General features: G+C 31.7%; 1 protein-coding gene across 1 annotated transcript in view; it reads right to left on the bottom strand.

Moving 5' to 3' along the window:
* LOC124541210 (serine protease filzig) overlaps nt 1-15,617 on the bottom strand; it is a 46,701-nt gene that overhangs the window by 3,362 nt on the left and 27,722 nt on the right. Inside the window, exons 3-6 of the mRNA XM_047119081.1 lie at nt 13,518-15,083; nt 5,597-6,019; nt 4,302-4,385; nt 1,529-1,706 (exon numbers count right to left, since the gene is read on the bottom strand). Of these exons, the coding sequence (XP_046975037.1) occupies nt 1,529-1,706; nt 4,302-4,385; nt 5,597-6,019; nt 13,518-15,083 (2,251 nt within the window). The remainder of the gene's footprint in view (nt 1-1,528; nt 1,707-4,301; nt 4,386-5,596; nt 6,020-13,517; nt 15,084-15,617) is intronic.

A 15,617-nucleotide genomic window follows, 5' to 3' on the forward strand; every position in this document is an offset into this window, starting at 1 on the left:
CTATCCCAAATTATTTCTCTCCAATATATATTTCTTATGTGAATATGATCTTTACACAAGCGTAATAATGTGTAATATCATATGTGTTGTGATATACATTCCTACATTCTGTTTTCATTCTGGAATATTTCATTAAAAAGTAGTAACATTGTCGATGGTAAAAATCTCTTTGTCTCTCATTAGATTAAAAAAAAACTTAATTAGATCAAAAATAGTACACAAAATACATTCAAGGCTCAGACTACTCTTTTAAGTGTGAAGAGACTTATATCAGAAGTCGCTACTCCGAAACAAAACAAAAAATAATTAAAACTACTTCTAAGCTTATCAGATAACAAATCTTGAAAAAAAAAAGCTAAATACAAAGACCTTGTGATATGTATGATATCTCTATAATAATTAATTAAAACGTATACAATTTAATTAGTAGTTAAACAAAACTAATTACTTAATAGAACATAGCCTATATCTTTTCGGGGATTTACCACTTAATCTCACTTTGTGTTACCTTAATATAAGGGACAAATTAATAAAGAAATGAACTCATTCGTTACTTCATGTGTTTGGGAAAACATCTTAAATATTAAGCAATTAAGATTTGAAGTTTCGTAGGCACGAGTATCGCGATAAGTTAAATGAACTTGAAAAAGGTCAGCGTAATGAGTTACACGGAGCGTCATTTACCACGTATTTTCCTGTACAATAATTATTTTTATGGCTTCCTCATCCCTGGTTCAGGATACTTAAGATTACTCATGTCTTGATAATGCGCCAAAAATATGTAATTACAAAAAAAGTATGTATGCGATATAATTTTCAAATATTAATAGTATATTAGTGTGATCTTCCCTTATTCCTGGCAATGGCAATCGTTGTGTTCTCGTTTTGTCTGATAGGTCATTATCCTTTATTAACAAAAAGTTTAAAATAATTGGCTGTGTGATACAAAGCTTTTGCATAATAATTGACCATTTTATTTAAAAATGATTGTTACTTTACAAAAAAAATTACTTGTCATAATAAAAACTAGCCAATAAAATAATTATGACCTAGTTAAATAATGTTACCATTATTCGAATCGGAAAGCTAGAATTGCGATTCAGTAGCAGAATGCTTGCGACATTTCTGCAAGTGAAAACTGTACCACGCTTCCTGTCATTTGTGGAGTCAGTAAGAGGCAGTATAATGTATGTATATATGCAGTAGTTGTTACCGTATTAATATTACTTTTAAGTTGATAAGTTTTGCTTAAGTGTTATTCAGTATATACATATTTTGTATGACATAGCTATCCGTCATAGATCTCAATCTTAACTTTTGGCGCGCTGTCAAATAAATAGATCAAAGACTTAGAGGAAGGACAATTAAAATATCGTAATAATATATTAATTTAATATTAATTAATTATTTAAATATTAATATTCCTCCTATATATATATATATATATATATAGGAGGAATATTAATTATATATCTATAAATGTTACCAACAAGCAGTCGAAATTTACTTACACAATATTCATACATACCTTTCGACACAATGAGCGGCTGTTATCGCCCAATTCTCGTTAAGTAAGGCGGCCCCACATTTATGGAGATACGTCGAAGTCCTGTACTGCCTGAGTGATATTTGCCAGGGCCACTGTCCGAAGCCGGACTTCGCGCCACCGACGATCCTAGCCTGCGGCCACATCCGCCGACCACACACTGCCAGAACCATCAGCGTGGAGTTAATGATCATTGTTATTAAACCTTTTTGGTATGTGTTAAGTGAAAACATTTACAGGAAATAGTCTTTAAGCGCGTCACAAAATGTCTAATTCAGAACACTAAAAACTCCATGGTAATTCCATAACAATATTAATTAAGAAATCATGGAAATTAGGGATCATTAAGTTATCACACGGTTTTATATATTTTTTTTTACGTTACAGTTAATTTCACCATACTATAAATTAGGCGTTTTCTTAAAAGTCCGACACAGAAGCACTTCACTTTTATTTATACTTTAATTAAAATACGTCGTTATTGAAACTCCTTCGTTATAAACCTTTTTCGTAACTGTATTGCTGGTTTTTTTGCAGTGGCACGTAAGGAGTTAAAAAAGAAAAATAAATTCGAATTTTTACAACGTTTTTAAATGCGTCCTTGCGTCTTTGCGGCTTGATAGTATCGCGCGTCTGAGCCTTTGTTTGTTGTACGAATGGATGTTTTTTATCGTTGTTTATACGGTCGGGAGGCTGCAGTTATACATAATACTGTCAGGGGCTAGGTAGTTCTTTGACCTGGTGTTTTGCGGGGGAATGTCAAGTGCAGACATGTTTAATTTATCGGTTTCGGTTTTAAAGAGCGACATGAAAAGGTTTTATTGGGCTTTTACACGCTATTGACATGTTTAACATGGATACGTATCAATTTATTTTATTATCGTTACGTTAATGAATAAATATTGAAAGAGTTTAAAGGATGACGCGTTAAAAAAAAGTCACCCATCACAAACCCTTAATGATTCGGATATCAGTTTTTCTATACGAGTCGTGAGAAATTAATGGAATTCGTGAGAATTTACGTAAATTGCATATTATTTTTTAGTATATTATAGCTCGCATTTTTGTATATTATAACTTACCTTATATAAAGACAAATATATGTATATAATATTAATAGGGTTGTGTTCTGTATACTGTACTATATGAAATTCTGAGTGTGAGTCAAAGCATATACGCGATAAGTGCTTAAGGAAACATCTTAAAAAAGTATGTTTAAACGGTTAGTTATAGAGTTTGTCGGTTCATCTTGATAGAATCTACTTTCGGTATCTGTGGTAACCGTTGTCAAATAACTGTCAATATCCATAAGAGCACGCTTGCATTAATTTGTTTTTTTTTTTGCGTAGAAACGATAATTTTCGGCCTGGTATTTTACGTCTTTATCGATAAAATCTAAAAAAAAAGTTACCGCTTTATACGGCTCTAATAATAATGTTCTTAGTGTAAATATAAAAAAAATATATATCTTATTTTTTTTTGTCGTTGCCTGTACGAGGAAGCATCGCATTAATTGTTGATACCAAGGATGGCTGTACTTAAAGCAAATTGTTGTTTAGTAATTATACGATTGCAAAAATATGCAATTACAGGATTACGTATGTTATACGTTATGACAAAGAATGAATCTTCTTGTAATGATAAATTACTGTTAAATCACTACACATTGTACCACAAAGTCGTGTCATTCTGTTTATCTGAACGAGATAATTCAAAAACTATTATACGTATTCTTATAAGATTTAACATGACCACAAAATGACATATAATCTGTTCCAACGATACGAAGAGAAAATCCAAATAAACCATTTGAAAGCAAATTGACGCAATATTGGTCGAGAGTTTGATTAATCTATGATATTCATATCCGAAAAAGTTTGGGTTTTGAACGTCGAAGAATTTTGTGAAATTTCGGAAAATAAATGTCGTTTAAGGAGTTAAGTTGAAAAGTCAAGAGATTCAGATTCTTTTTTTAAGGTAATTTAATTTAATAAAATATAAATTAATTAATATAACGAATACTAACTTTATGTTGATTATCTTTATGTTGTTGAATAAGTATGCTTTGCTTATTATTAATGGTTTGAATTGTATATTTTGATAAGCAAATGTTTATATTTATTGAAGAGAAAATATTAAATCATATGAGGAATTTTATTTTAGAAAGCATTATTGTCAACAAAAGTGTATAATAGACTCATGTTTAGTTCTCATATTATATTTCACTTGGGAGTTCAAAAAATGAATAAATTTAAGCAATGTAAACAATTCTATCCGATCTTACGACCTCCGTTTTTTCCACGACATTGAACAACAAAACAACTCATTTTCTAAATAATAATAAAATAAACATTAACGTTTTTAATAAAATAATTTTTAACAACAAAGTTTAAGCGACATTGTTTGGTATTGTCATAAATCCAGGAATTAAGCGTTTTGTTTTTTTAGGAAACCGATCGATCGATTTTAAAAATACTAAAGCAGAATAGACTGGTGAAAGCCTTCGTTTTTCATTTATATTTACACGAACGGTATTATTATTCTCTTGATAAAATCAATATGTTCAAAGTATCACTTAGAATGACATAAATATGGTCATTTATGTTTTTGGGATTACATGATGTCGCAATTTAAACGTAATAATTTTCTTTTAATTATACTTTTAATCGTAATACTTTTCGGTGCTTTTGGGACGTCACAGCTAGTGTTGTAATGATAATGTGCGCATTTTATCGATTTTCCCAACTCAACTTACCCTCTTTGTAGTTAGACATGTTGTAAGATTCGGTCGTTGTAGTTATCTGTTCGGTTGTTACAGCCTCATCGGTAGTTGTTAAATCTGTGAAGCAAAAATGTTTATTTTTAAATGTTCCTTCTAAAGTTCCTAAAATAAATCAGTGTTATTTCTTAAATGGCGTACTGTTGCGACTTGAGGGCTACTGAAGACACACGCATTTATGGATTTATGTCCGAAGGTAAAAATATTAAAAATAATATAACAAAATCAATATGGAAATCGAAACCGCAATCGAAAACGAAATCGAAGTCCGAATCTAAATCGAAATCGAGTTCGAAATTGACATGAAAACCGAAGTTGACTTCAAAATTAAAATTTAAAGCATACTTATTGTTGAAGTTCGCTTGTACAGGTACATTTTACAAAACTATATCAAGTGAAGACCGGTGTGGAATGTAGATTCTGCCGAGAAAATCAGCAGGAAATTCAGTAGTTACTCTTTTTTATTATTTAAAATACAATTTTTTGTTAATTAAAAACAATTATATATACATATAGTTTATCCTAACAGACAAGTATCAGCTCAAAGCTTTGTTATCATCTATATAATCTTGTATTGAATAATATGCCTACTACTATCACTAGATATGGCCCAGTAACACACGAGGCTCAAACTAAGATTACGAAATTTAACATGAGTAACCATTGAGTTTAACGTGAGTTTAATTTGCGGTTTTAAAACGTCTTAAGGAAAACATCGTGAGGAAATTCTGACATGTGTATCAAACACCGTATCAGGGATTTTTTTTAATTATTCTCCGTGACTTTAATGTCGCTTAATTTTTTAATTTGTATTTTTATGGCCTGAATGTTTTAGTATCTTAGGCAGTATGACAGATTTAGTATTAAATAAAAACTTTGATTCATTTTTTCAAATAGGCAATATAAATATGTATCAGTCTAGAAGTCTTAATTGATGTTCGGGCTTTGTACAAGATAGTTTGGGATGTATATAGATGGGATGACCACCCACCAGCAATGTTTAGTATTGTTGTGTTCCGGTTTGGAGGGTGAGTAAACTAGTTTTACTATAGTTATAAGGGACTTCAAAACTTAAGTCCCAAGATTGCTGGACTATTGGAGATATGAGGAATTGGTAAAATTTATTACGGGTTAGATGTCTTTGGACATTAGTGACGACTTATCAACAGGTAGATTAAACTCTCCATCTACTTTATCCATAAAAAAAGTTCTGCTTTTGCCATTACAGGCTGTTAGCTTAAGCAATTCGTTATATAGAATATTCAACATACCTGCATCAGTAGACTCGATAGATTGGGTTGTGCCAGTCTGATTAGCAGATGTGGCAGTCGCATTATCTGTTGAACTCAAAGTTGCATTCAATAAGCCCATAGATAAAGTGGATGTCGACATTGTTGGGGATAGAGTCACATTAACTGTGAACTCCAGAATAGGAGCTGTTGTTGTAGTTGATGTTGCTGATGTTGATGAAGGCGACGAAGCCATTTCTGTTGTTGTGATAGGAGTTTCTATTCTTTGTGTAGTTACGACACTAGCAGGTGAAGCTGGCTCTGTGACTGTTGTTGGCGCTGCTGTTGTAGTTGGAGCCGCTGTTGTTGTTGTTGTTGTTGGTTGTGAAGTCGTTGTTTCAGGTTTCGGTGCCATACTTGAAATCAGTACCCAACCCTCTGGTGGAGTTATAGGTGACCATACATCTGAAAATAGAAGAAAACAGCTGTATTTTATCCTTTCAAATGTACATTTTAACAATACGTATTTATTTAAGGATTGATGCTGTTCATTTTATTATTATAGCTATACTAATATGAATGCGAAAATAACTTTGTCTGTTATCTCTTTACGTTTAACTGCTGAATCAATTTAGAAAAAATTTGTAATGGAAATAGTTTGAATTCCAGGAAAGGATAAGCCTTTTCAATCAAAGCGAAAAATAATACGTTAAAAGCAATGATATCTCACAGTTAAAAATATTTCGGCAGTTTACAATCTGACGAGACGGACAGATTGTAATCTAACGAATTTTGTAATCTTACAGTGACATATACCAATACAGATTAAAAACAAAATTGACACCTAACATTTAAACTCTGCTCACATGCCAAAATACAAACGGAAACTAGTTACTAATAATGATAATATAAGTAAATTAGCCGTCATCAAGTAACCCATTAGCTTCCCCATGCTGTCATTAGAAGATTCCATTGACCGAGTGCAAGCGACTGGTCAGCGCGTGGTGTTCCACTTAATCTATGTGGAACGTCCTCGTCACGATGGTCGTGACATTTGCTGGTTTACCGTTACGTTTCCGATATATTTCATTGTTAATAGTTGCTAGGTTGTCTTATTTTATTAGGCCAATGGACATTAATGAGTCTATTAGAAATTTCAATATTATGGTCATTTAAAGATGCTTTATGTACTACTAGTAGTCAATCGCAACTTCTCTCATATTTTAGGGATTTGGTTATCATGTGTCAGGGAAAAAACTAGCCTATTCCCTTTATTGTAGTTCAAGTTTGCTTCATACCGAATTTCATCAAATTCAGTTCAGCTGTTTGGTCACGAAAGAGCGACAGATAGAGTTACTATCACAATTATAATAAAAATATACATTGTTAATATATAATATATAAGTTGCTAAGTTGTTTTACTTTATTAGGACAGCGTTAACGAGTCTATTTGAAATTTAAAAATTGTGATCATTTAAATATATTAGACTAGCGACCTGCCCCGTTTTCATAGTGTAAATAATACTGTTACTAAATATTCTACAGAATTTGTTTATTTACGTCATCACACTAGTAACATTTAAAATTATCAGTTTATCTTTATTACACTGTTTAAGTATTATATACAAAAACCTTTATCTTGAAACACTCTATCTATTAAAAAAATATCATCAAAATCCGTTGCGTAATTTTAAAGATCTAAGCATACATCGTGACAGACAGCGGTTAGCGACTTTGTTTTATACTATGTAATGATAATGATAGTTGCTAAGTTGTTTTATTTTATTACGACAACGTTATGAATCTATTAGAAAATTCAAAATTGTGGTCATTTAGAGATGTTATATGTACTATTATAGACTTTTTTGTAGTCTGTTTATTTTTTTTTTATAAATAATAGTTGCAATTTAAATAAATTTTTATCACGCGTCGTTTAAAGAACTATTACTATCGTTGAAGAAAGTGAGCCTTAAAATTTCACTTGGAGAATACAATGATGTCGACCCGACTGCTCGCGTTCGACCCACTTACGTGATCTGCTTGAGTATTGACGTTTGTATTTTTAAAAATAAATTATTTATAATCTGTTCTTTTATATAGATTAAACAGCTATTTGTTATTTGTCAAATTTGCTTCGGTACTGCCATATTAAATAAACTTTTGCATAAATGGCATTTTTGTTGCTGTTATTATTAATAATGTGATTTTTTATGTATGTAATATTCATACTAATTGAAGATTAATTTCAATAGTTTTAGGCGTTTGGCATAAAAAGTAACCTAAATCATCAAGCTTTCTTCATTTCAAATTTCATTAATCTCAGTTCAATGGTTTCGTCGTGAAATATCAATAAAGACGAGCAATAGGCAGAGCTACTTTCGAATTTATAATATTGTTATAAATAATAGTATTTTAAAACTTTATACGAGCTGAGATGGCCCAGTGGTTAGAATGTGTGCGCGTTAAACGATGATATTGGGCTCAAACCCAGGCAAGCACCACTATATATATATATATATGCATAATTTGTGTTTATAATTCATCTCCTGTTCGGTGGTGAAGGAAAACATCGTGAGGAAACCATGTGTCTAATTTCATCGAAATTCTGCCACATGTGCATTCCACCAACCCGCTTTGGATCAGCGTGGTGGAATATGATCCAAAAACTCTCCTTAATAGGAGGGGAGGCCTTAGCCCAATAGTGGGAAATTTACAGGCTGTTACTTTACTTTTTTCAACCGACTTCCAAAAGGAGGAGGTTATCAATTCGTCTGTATTTTTTTTTTTTTTTTTTTTTATGTTTGTTACCTCATAACTTTTCACTGGGTGGACCGATTTTGATAATTTTTTTTTTGTTTGAAAGGTAGTGCTTCCCGTGGGGTCCCATTTTTTTTATTTTTTTTTCCGATGATGGTATCCATGTGAAAACGACATAAGTCTTAAATTTGCATTACGTATATGCGCGACAAATAGGTGAATAACTGAAAATCACGTTAACAAATTTTGATAATTCTTTTTTTATTATAAAATATATACTTCAAGGGTAATTTGGTGAAAGTTTGGTAAGGTTCTGAGCACAGGATCTATGACAAAGTAACGGAACGGAACAATTCTGAGGAGCACGTTAGCGATACTCGGTCGAATCTTTTATTTATAGGTTATTTGGATATTTGAGTCACCTTCCGTAATGTGGTTATGTTTATGTAATTATCATAGTCGAATATTATAATCAACTAGCTACCCACCCCGGCTTCGCACGGGTGCAATACTGATACTAAATATACTACAGAATTTGTTTATATACGACATCACATCGCAAACTTCTAAAATTATCAGTGTTTCTTTACTATATTGTTCATGTATTATATACACAAACCTTCCCCTTGAATCACACTATCTTTTAAAAAAAACCGCATCAAAATCCGTTGCGTAGATTTAAAGATATAGGGACAGAGAAAGCGACTTTGTTTTATACTATGTAGTGATGGAACTCCTATACGGCTCGCAGTTAGGGTGCGATATGGGGCAGAATTTCTTACTATCTTTAATCAAATTTTGTGTATGTGATGTGATGTCATATGATGTACGAAATATAGTTGGTCTTTTTCAAAGTTTTTTTGCTGAGTTCGATTACAGCTCTTTCGAGGGATCCTTGTAGTTTACGCCGCGTGACGTATTAAATCCGCATTTTTGAAAGTCTATTTTTGCTTTATTCGCATGTTTCCTTTGAAATTGTCCTCGAAGTAGTTTCTGACTCATATAAACGGAACGCTTAATCTATACATATTAAAAAAAATTAGTTAGTCAACATCAGCTTCACTTAAAATCAAAAAATAAATAAAATTTTAACAAAAAGAAAAACCGACTTAAAACAAAACACTATTTTAAAACAAATGAATATGCACGAAAAAGTAATAAAAATAATTGCGTATTCAACATATTTTTTAGAGTCTTCCTAAGTTAAATGAAATGAAAAATATTAGACTACTTAAAAGTCGATTAACGATTATATCATGTAGTTATAATTATTGTTATATTTGGAGTCGGTGTCAGCCAATAAAACCCTACAGTATATCTATCAAAAAACATTACGAGAATACTTTAACAAATATGTTTTTTACAAATTACCTTTTACACAATAATATACTGGATCAATCAAGGGGCTTGTATCGTTTCTTTCTTTAGATTGTTGGGGCAAGGGCACCGTGGCTGACACCGGCTCCAAATATACCAATAACTATAACTACATGATATAATCGTTAATCGACTTTTAAGTAGTCTAATATTTTTCATTTCATTTAACTTAGGAAGACTCTAAAAAATATGTTGAATACGCAATTATTTTTATTACTTTTTCGTGCATATTCATTTGTTTTAAAATAGTGTTTTGTTTGAAGTCGGTTTTTCTTTTTGTTAAAATTTTATTTATTTATACAAAATTGGACGTATTGGGCACTTACGTATAGAGGAGTTAAATAAACGTTTGTAAAAGAAAGCTACGTATGCTAGGTGAACTGTTTCAAGTACCAATATTTTTAGTAACAATTAGAGTCTAAATAAAACTTTAAAATCGAAGGACATATAAAGAAATTAAAACTCTATTATTTGTTTTTTTGGAGCAAAAGTATTACAAGAAGTATAACAAATATTCATCGTTATTTATTAAAATGTATGGACACTAATATTATTAAGATACTACAATATCAATTAATACTCACACATACAAAAATAAATACAATAAGAATTTTATTTTTGCCTTTAATGCTATAAACTCATTGTTATTTTAATTTTGGCTTTATTTGGGAGTAACATAATATTGAATAATTTTAATGTAATCTGTTAGATTCCTTAATAAATAATAAAACACATATTCTAACACGATTAATTAATAATATATCTTAATCGAACTCAGGTTTATTTACGAGATTAATCCAAGAAAATATTGATAAAAATTCGAACGTTCGGGATTCATAATAGTTAATAGCATGGTGAGTCAGTTTCCAGTTAAAAAATTCGAAACAGTTGCATGAGTAATTACATAGATAAAGATAGGACAGATAATTATTAGAAATGGTTGACTTGTAGACTTGGCGTGGGTGGCTCATACTAAATATTGTTGTGATCATTAATAAGTGACACATTCTATGTTTATTTTCCTTAATATATTCATGAATCAGTCAATGAAATCCAATGAGTTATAGTACGACGCACCTTAAATATACATAACTTGCTAGTTACCACCACAGACACCAAGACGGTAGCTACCGTAGCTACCGTAGCGACGGTAGCTACCGTCTTGGTGTCCCGCGGGTAATATAAGGCTCAATATACACGTTAGATGAAATAAAATATAAAGAAATTAATACTATATTTTTTTCTATTCTATTTACCTTTGAGTTTTTCTTTTCTATTTACCTATGAGTAGAAGGTTTGGAACATATTACATGCTGTTACAATGCGGATTGGTGGAATACACATGTGGCAGAATTTCTATGTAATTAGACACATGCAGTATTATAAACAATAGCACAAGTGACATAATATCTTAGTTGTCAAGTATGGTGGCTGCCAATGGTTATGGACGTAGTGAATATATACTATCGATTATTTGTTGATCTGTCTTTTCGTTACTTTAGTGCCTCACTTTTACTATAATATTCTCAAGACCTACTTTGCATAAGATATATTGGACAAGTGTATTTCGGAGAAAAAATAAACGCATCGCTTTGTAGAAATGATAATCATTTATTTTTGAAGCAATTTAATGATTTCTTTACCTGATCTATGAATGCAAATAGAAATAATGATTGTCCTCAAACCGTTCCAAAATCTTTGATCCGATTGTGATGAAAATTTGACAATTAATTCTTACAGTCTTTCTTCTATACTTGAAAAGCCTCAATGGCTATAAGCAGATAATAAAAATTGACTATTCATGCGATCGATTCTACAATTACTTTTGATTCGACCGTTTATAAAGTTTATTGTGTCAATTCACAGTGAAACCGTCACTCGTTCCAAATGTAAATTATACAGTAGAGAACGCCAAGAATTAAATTACCGGTAAGTACCTAATTCTTTTTTTTTTAAATTCTTTGAATCGACAAATTCTAGTTTATTTTGTTTAGTCTGTGGATTAAAAACGTGACTGTAATAATGGCGAGAAAAATCTATAACTTCTCGTCGCGACTAATTGTAAAATTTTGAATTCTAAATTGAAAGTCGTGAGAATAGTATACAATTATAAAGTAAATTGAAGTAAAAAGTAGAAGAACGTATCCTTGTTGAGTACGAGTGTTTATTAACAACAATAATCATCACACAATATTTTGTCAAATAAAAACAGATGATAAAATCGACACTAAGTCAAATTTTTTAAAGGTAATGAATATGAAATTTGGTTTTAAGATTTGATTATAGCCACTGAATGCATTGAGTTTTATGTATTTAATTCAGGTTCGGATTTAAGAGTTTGGAGGCTATGGGACCAAAATTTATTGAGTAAAGTCTTTACTTTAGTAAAGACCCTGAATATTTTTAAAGTAGATTTTTATTAGTAATGTTTTGAAGGAGTTCTTCGCAAACGTTAGTGTATCAGTGCCTTTATTAATCTTAAATATATTGTGAAGGCCCTAGGGCTAGAGTCCTAGGGAGAGATTGTTCTCCTTTAAATTTGGTCCTGAACTTCTTAGGTATTAATTTATTGAAGGTATTGGATACAGTTAATTAAATACGCCCATGAAACCAATATACGTATTATTTACGATTATGAAAAGAGATAAAAGAACATTGCTTGCAATTCAAGATTTTATCTAGATTTCTGGCATATTCTGGAAATAATTAGAAGGTTTTTGACCCGAGGTCTCTTGGTACAATGCGATGAATTTTAATGTTGTCAATTTTTTTTTTTTTACTGAGAACGAGTTCGTATATTTTGCATACAAAATGTCATTGAAATATGTGTGACTACATTATAGTTGTTCTCATGTGTAGGAATTTCTTACGCAACCTAGATTAATTAAAAAAAGAATTAATTAAAACGTTGTTTTTTTTTAATTTTGAATAAAGGCGAATGAGATTCATTCTACGTTTATAATATTATTCATTTATAACAATCATATTTTTGAAATGTTATCATAAATCTTTTCCTCGATTCACAGCAAGCCAATTGTTTATTTTTTGCTTGTTATAAAAACAATGGAGTCTAATATCAAGAATGGTTTTAGTTGGGACAGGTAATTACTCGCTGTATGCAAAGTTTATGAGGGAGTTAAATTGTTTTGACTCAATTAATTTTAGCTGATGAAAACATTTAATTCTAGTTTAATTGTCTAAGAGGCAATATTCAGACACTATTTTTTAACTGACAAGAATTAACTAGTTGTATAGTGTGTGTTTGACATTTTATCTTTAATTGTGTATACTTATTCTCAATTCTTTTATTATTATTGAATGACATTTTTATTAATTGTAATTTGATTTAATTAATTGTATTTAATTCAATATCATGAACGCATGTTTAATATTTGCACACCGATAAATCGGTAGAATATGAGAATCATTATTAATGACCATCTGTATTATGTACCATATTCTGGCAAATAAATGAATTATTATTATTATCGGCTACTGACTAATGGCTAATAGGGTTATTGTATACATGTGAGGAATTTCAACAAAAGATTGAAAAAAATATTGAAATATTTCTATCTTCCGTAAGCAAATAGCATAAATCAACCATCTCTAAAAAATGTCAAGTATACTGCTAAATATTTTTGTATACACGTAAATAAATTTGAACTCGCAAAAACAAAAGTGGGAAGTATATGATAGCCTTATATTGGGATACTATATAATATATTGTAAATAATATTGCCTAACAGCTCTCATAACTAAGCCTATATTATTTGAATGTATTTCTATAACGTTACTATAGTCAATTAGTAAAAAAATTGCAACTTACCATCTGGTGCTTGTGTTGTTGTCTCAGCGGGCTTGGAGTTGATTGTATTGGACCAAGTAACTAAAGGAGGATATTCAGTGGATGTGGATGTAGTAGGTTTTAAAGTCATCGGTTCGTCAGCTTCAGTCACCGGTCTGACAGTTTCTTTTACAGTAGTTTCTTCTTGTTCCTTCTCTGTGGAAGGAACTTGAATATCCTTTTCAGTAACAACCTCTGTAGATTCAGTTGATATTGTTTCCGCTTGAGGCTCAGATGTAAGTGTATTGTCATTCTCAGTTAAATTATCTGTAATTGCTTCAGTCGGTAAAGATGAAAACGCGGTTTCTGTGACAATATTTTCTGTTGTCTCTATGAGTCTTTCTGTCGTCGTTGGTGCGGCTGTTGTTGTTGGGGCAGCTGTTGTTGTTGTTGGTGCAGCTGTAGTTGTTGTTGGTGCAGCTGTTGTCGTTGTTGTTGGAGCAGCTGTTGTCGTTGTCGTTGTCGTCGTTGTTGTTGTGGTTGAAGTTGTTGTAGATGGACTTGGCGGTAAAGTTGTGACTGTGGTAGATGTAGTTGAGGTAACAGGAATATCTTCAAGTTTTGATGCGGTTGTATTTATATATGTAATAGTAGACAATGACGGTCTCGTAAACACTGGTCGTGTACTGGTTGATTGTGGTATAATAGTAATGTTTAGTCTAGGTGGTGATGGCAGAGGCTTCTTCGTTGATGGTCTCTTAGGCGGGTTCCTATAAGGTGGTTTTCTTGTAGAATTATATGGTGCTATAGGTTTCGTAGGTCTTGGTTTGATGGTAACGTGAGGGGGTTTTGTGAAGTTCGTCGGTCTGTATGGTCTTGGTTTGTATGTCACGATAGGTTTGGCCGGTTTCCTGGTCGGTCTTATCGGTTTTTCGGTTACTTTTTCAGTTGTGGGCCTTATCGTTTCCGTGCTCTCGGTTTTAATTGGTTTCGAACTTTCCTTTTCCGTGACTAAGTTGCTAACATCACCAGATACTGTTTGGAAGGTTGACAGTTTAGCGGGTATTTCTGTAACTTCTGAAAGGTGCGACGTTGATTTAATAGATTGGGTTGTAGGCACTTCTTTGGTTGTTGTGTCCATTGCAATTGTGGTTTTGACAATGTCGCCAGTAATTTTATTATACTGTGTGGTCAGGTTAAGTTCATCAGATTTAGTCTCCGGTTCTTCTGGTTCCGTCCTATCCTGTACAGTAGCTGGCTTGTCAGTCTGAGCATTAGATTCCACGACAGCTGGTTTTTTCGTAACATTTTTGATTATTGACGGTTTTTTTGTAAAAATATGATTTTGAACCTTATCGTCTAGGAGCGGATGAACGAAATTAGCGTTATCTATTGAATTATCATCTATGTTATTACCAATTAACTGTGGTAAAGTTGTTCTGTCTTGTATTTGGCAACACGAGCCAAAGTAGAACCTATCTATGCATGTCCCTAGATGTGTTCCATTTGCTTTCAAGCAGTCTATGGCAAACATACAAAGACCCTCTTGATTTGTACTTCTTGATATGCAGGGCAAGTGCCTTATATTTCTAGCTAAGGGTACAGGACCTGGAATAAGAGAAAATAACATTATAATTACATACAGGTGTTACTGTGTACAGGAGGCTTAAGATCTAAAAAATAAGCATTTTATGTCATAAATAATTTAAAGATATAGATGTTCGCATTGCAACTAGAATAAAAATGAAATTAAACGTCCAAATATTTATTTAAGAATTGCATTTAGTCATCAATATTGTCGTCAATTATTTATCTTTTTTACAAGCATTTATTTAACATCAAATATAATGAATACTCGATTATGTGGGTCAGATCTCGAAAACTTTGAACCAGTTCCACAACTAGTAGCGATGAATTTGCAAACGCTTTTGATTTTGGTTACATCTAATCTAGGATATCAAATAGCGTTCCAATTTTTGAATTAAATAAAAGTTTGTTAATGTTTTGAGAATATTTATCATGAAGTTTTATATATTACTAGCTGTACCCGCGATTTCGAGTGCGTTTGAATAAAACAAAAACGTTGTAACCTACGTTACTCCTATTATAGTAGCTATTTGCCAGTCAAAGTGCCCGTCAAAC

This window comes from Vanessa cardui, chromosome 27, assembly GCF_905220365.1.
Source record: "Vanessa cardui chromosome 27, ilVanCard2.1, whole genome shotgun sequence".
NCBI classification, from domain to species: domain Eukaryota; kingdom Metazoa; phylum Arthropoda; class Insecta; order Lepidoptera; family Nymphalidae; genus Vanessa; species Vanessa cardui.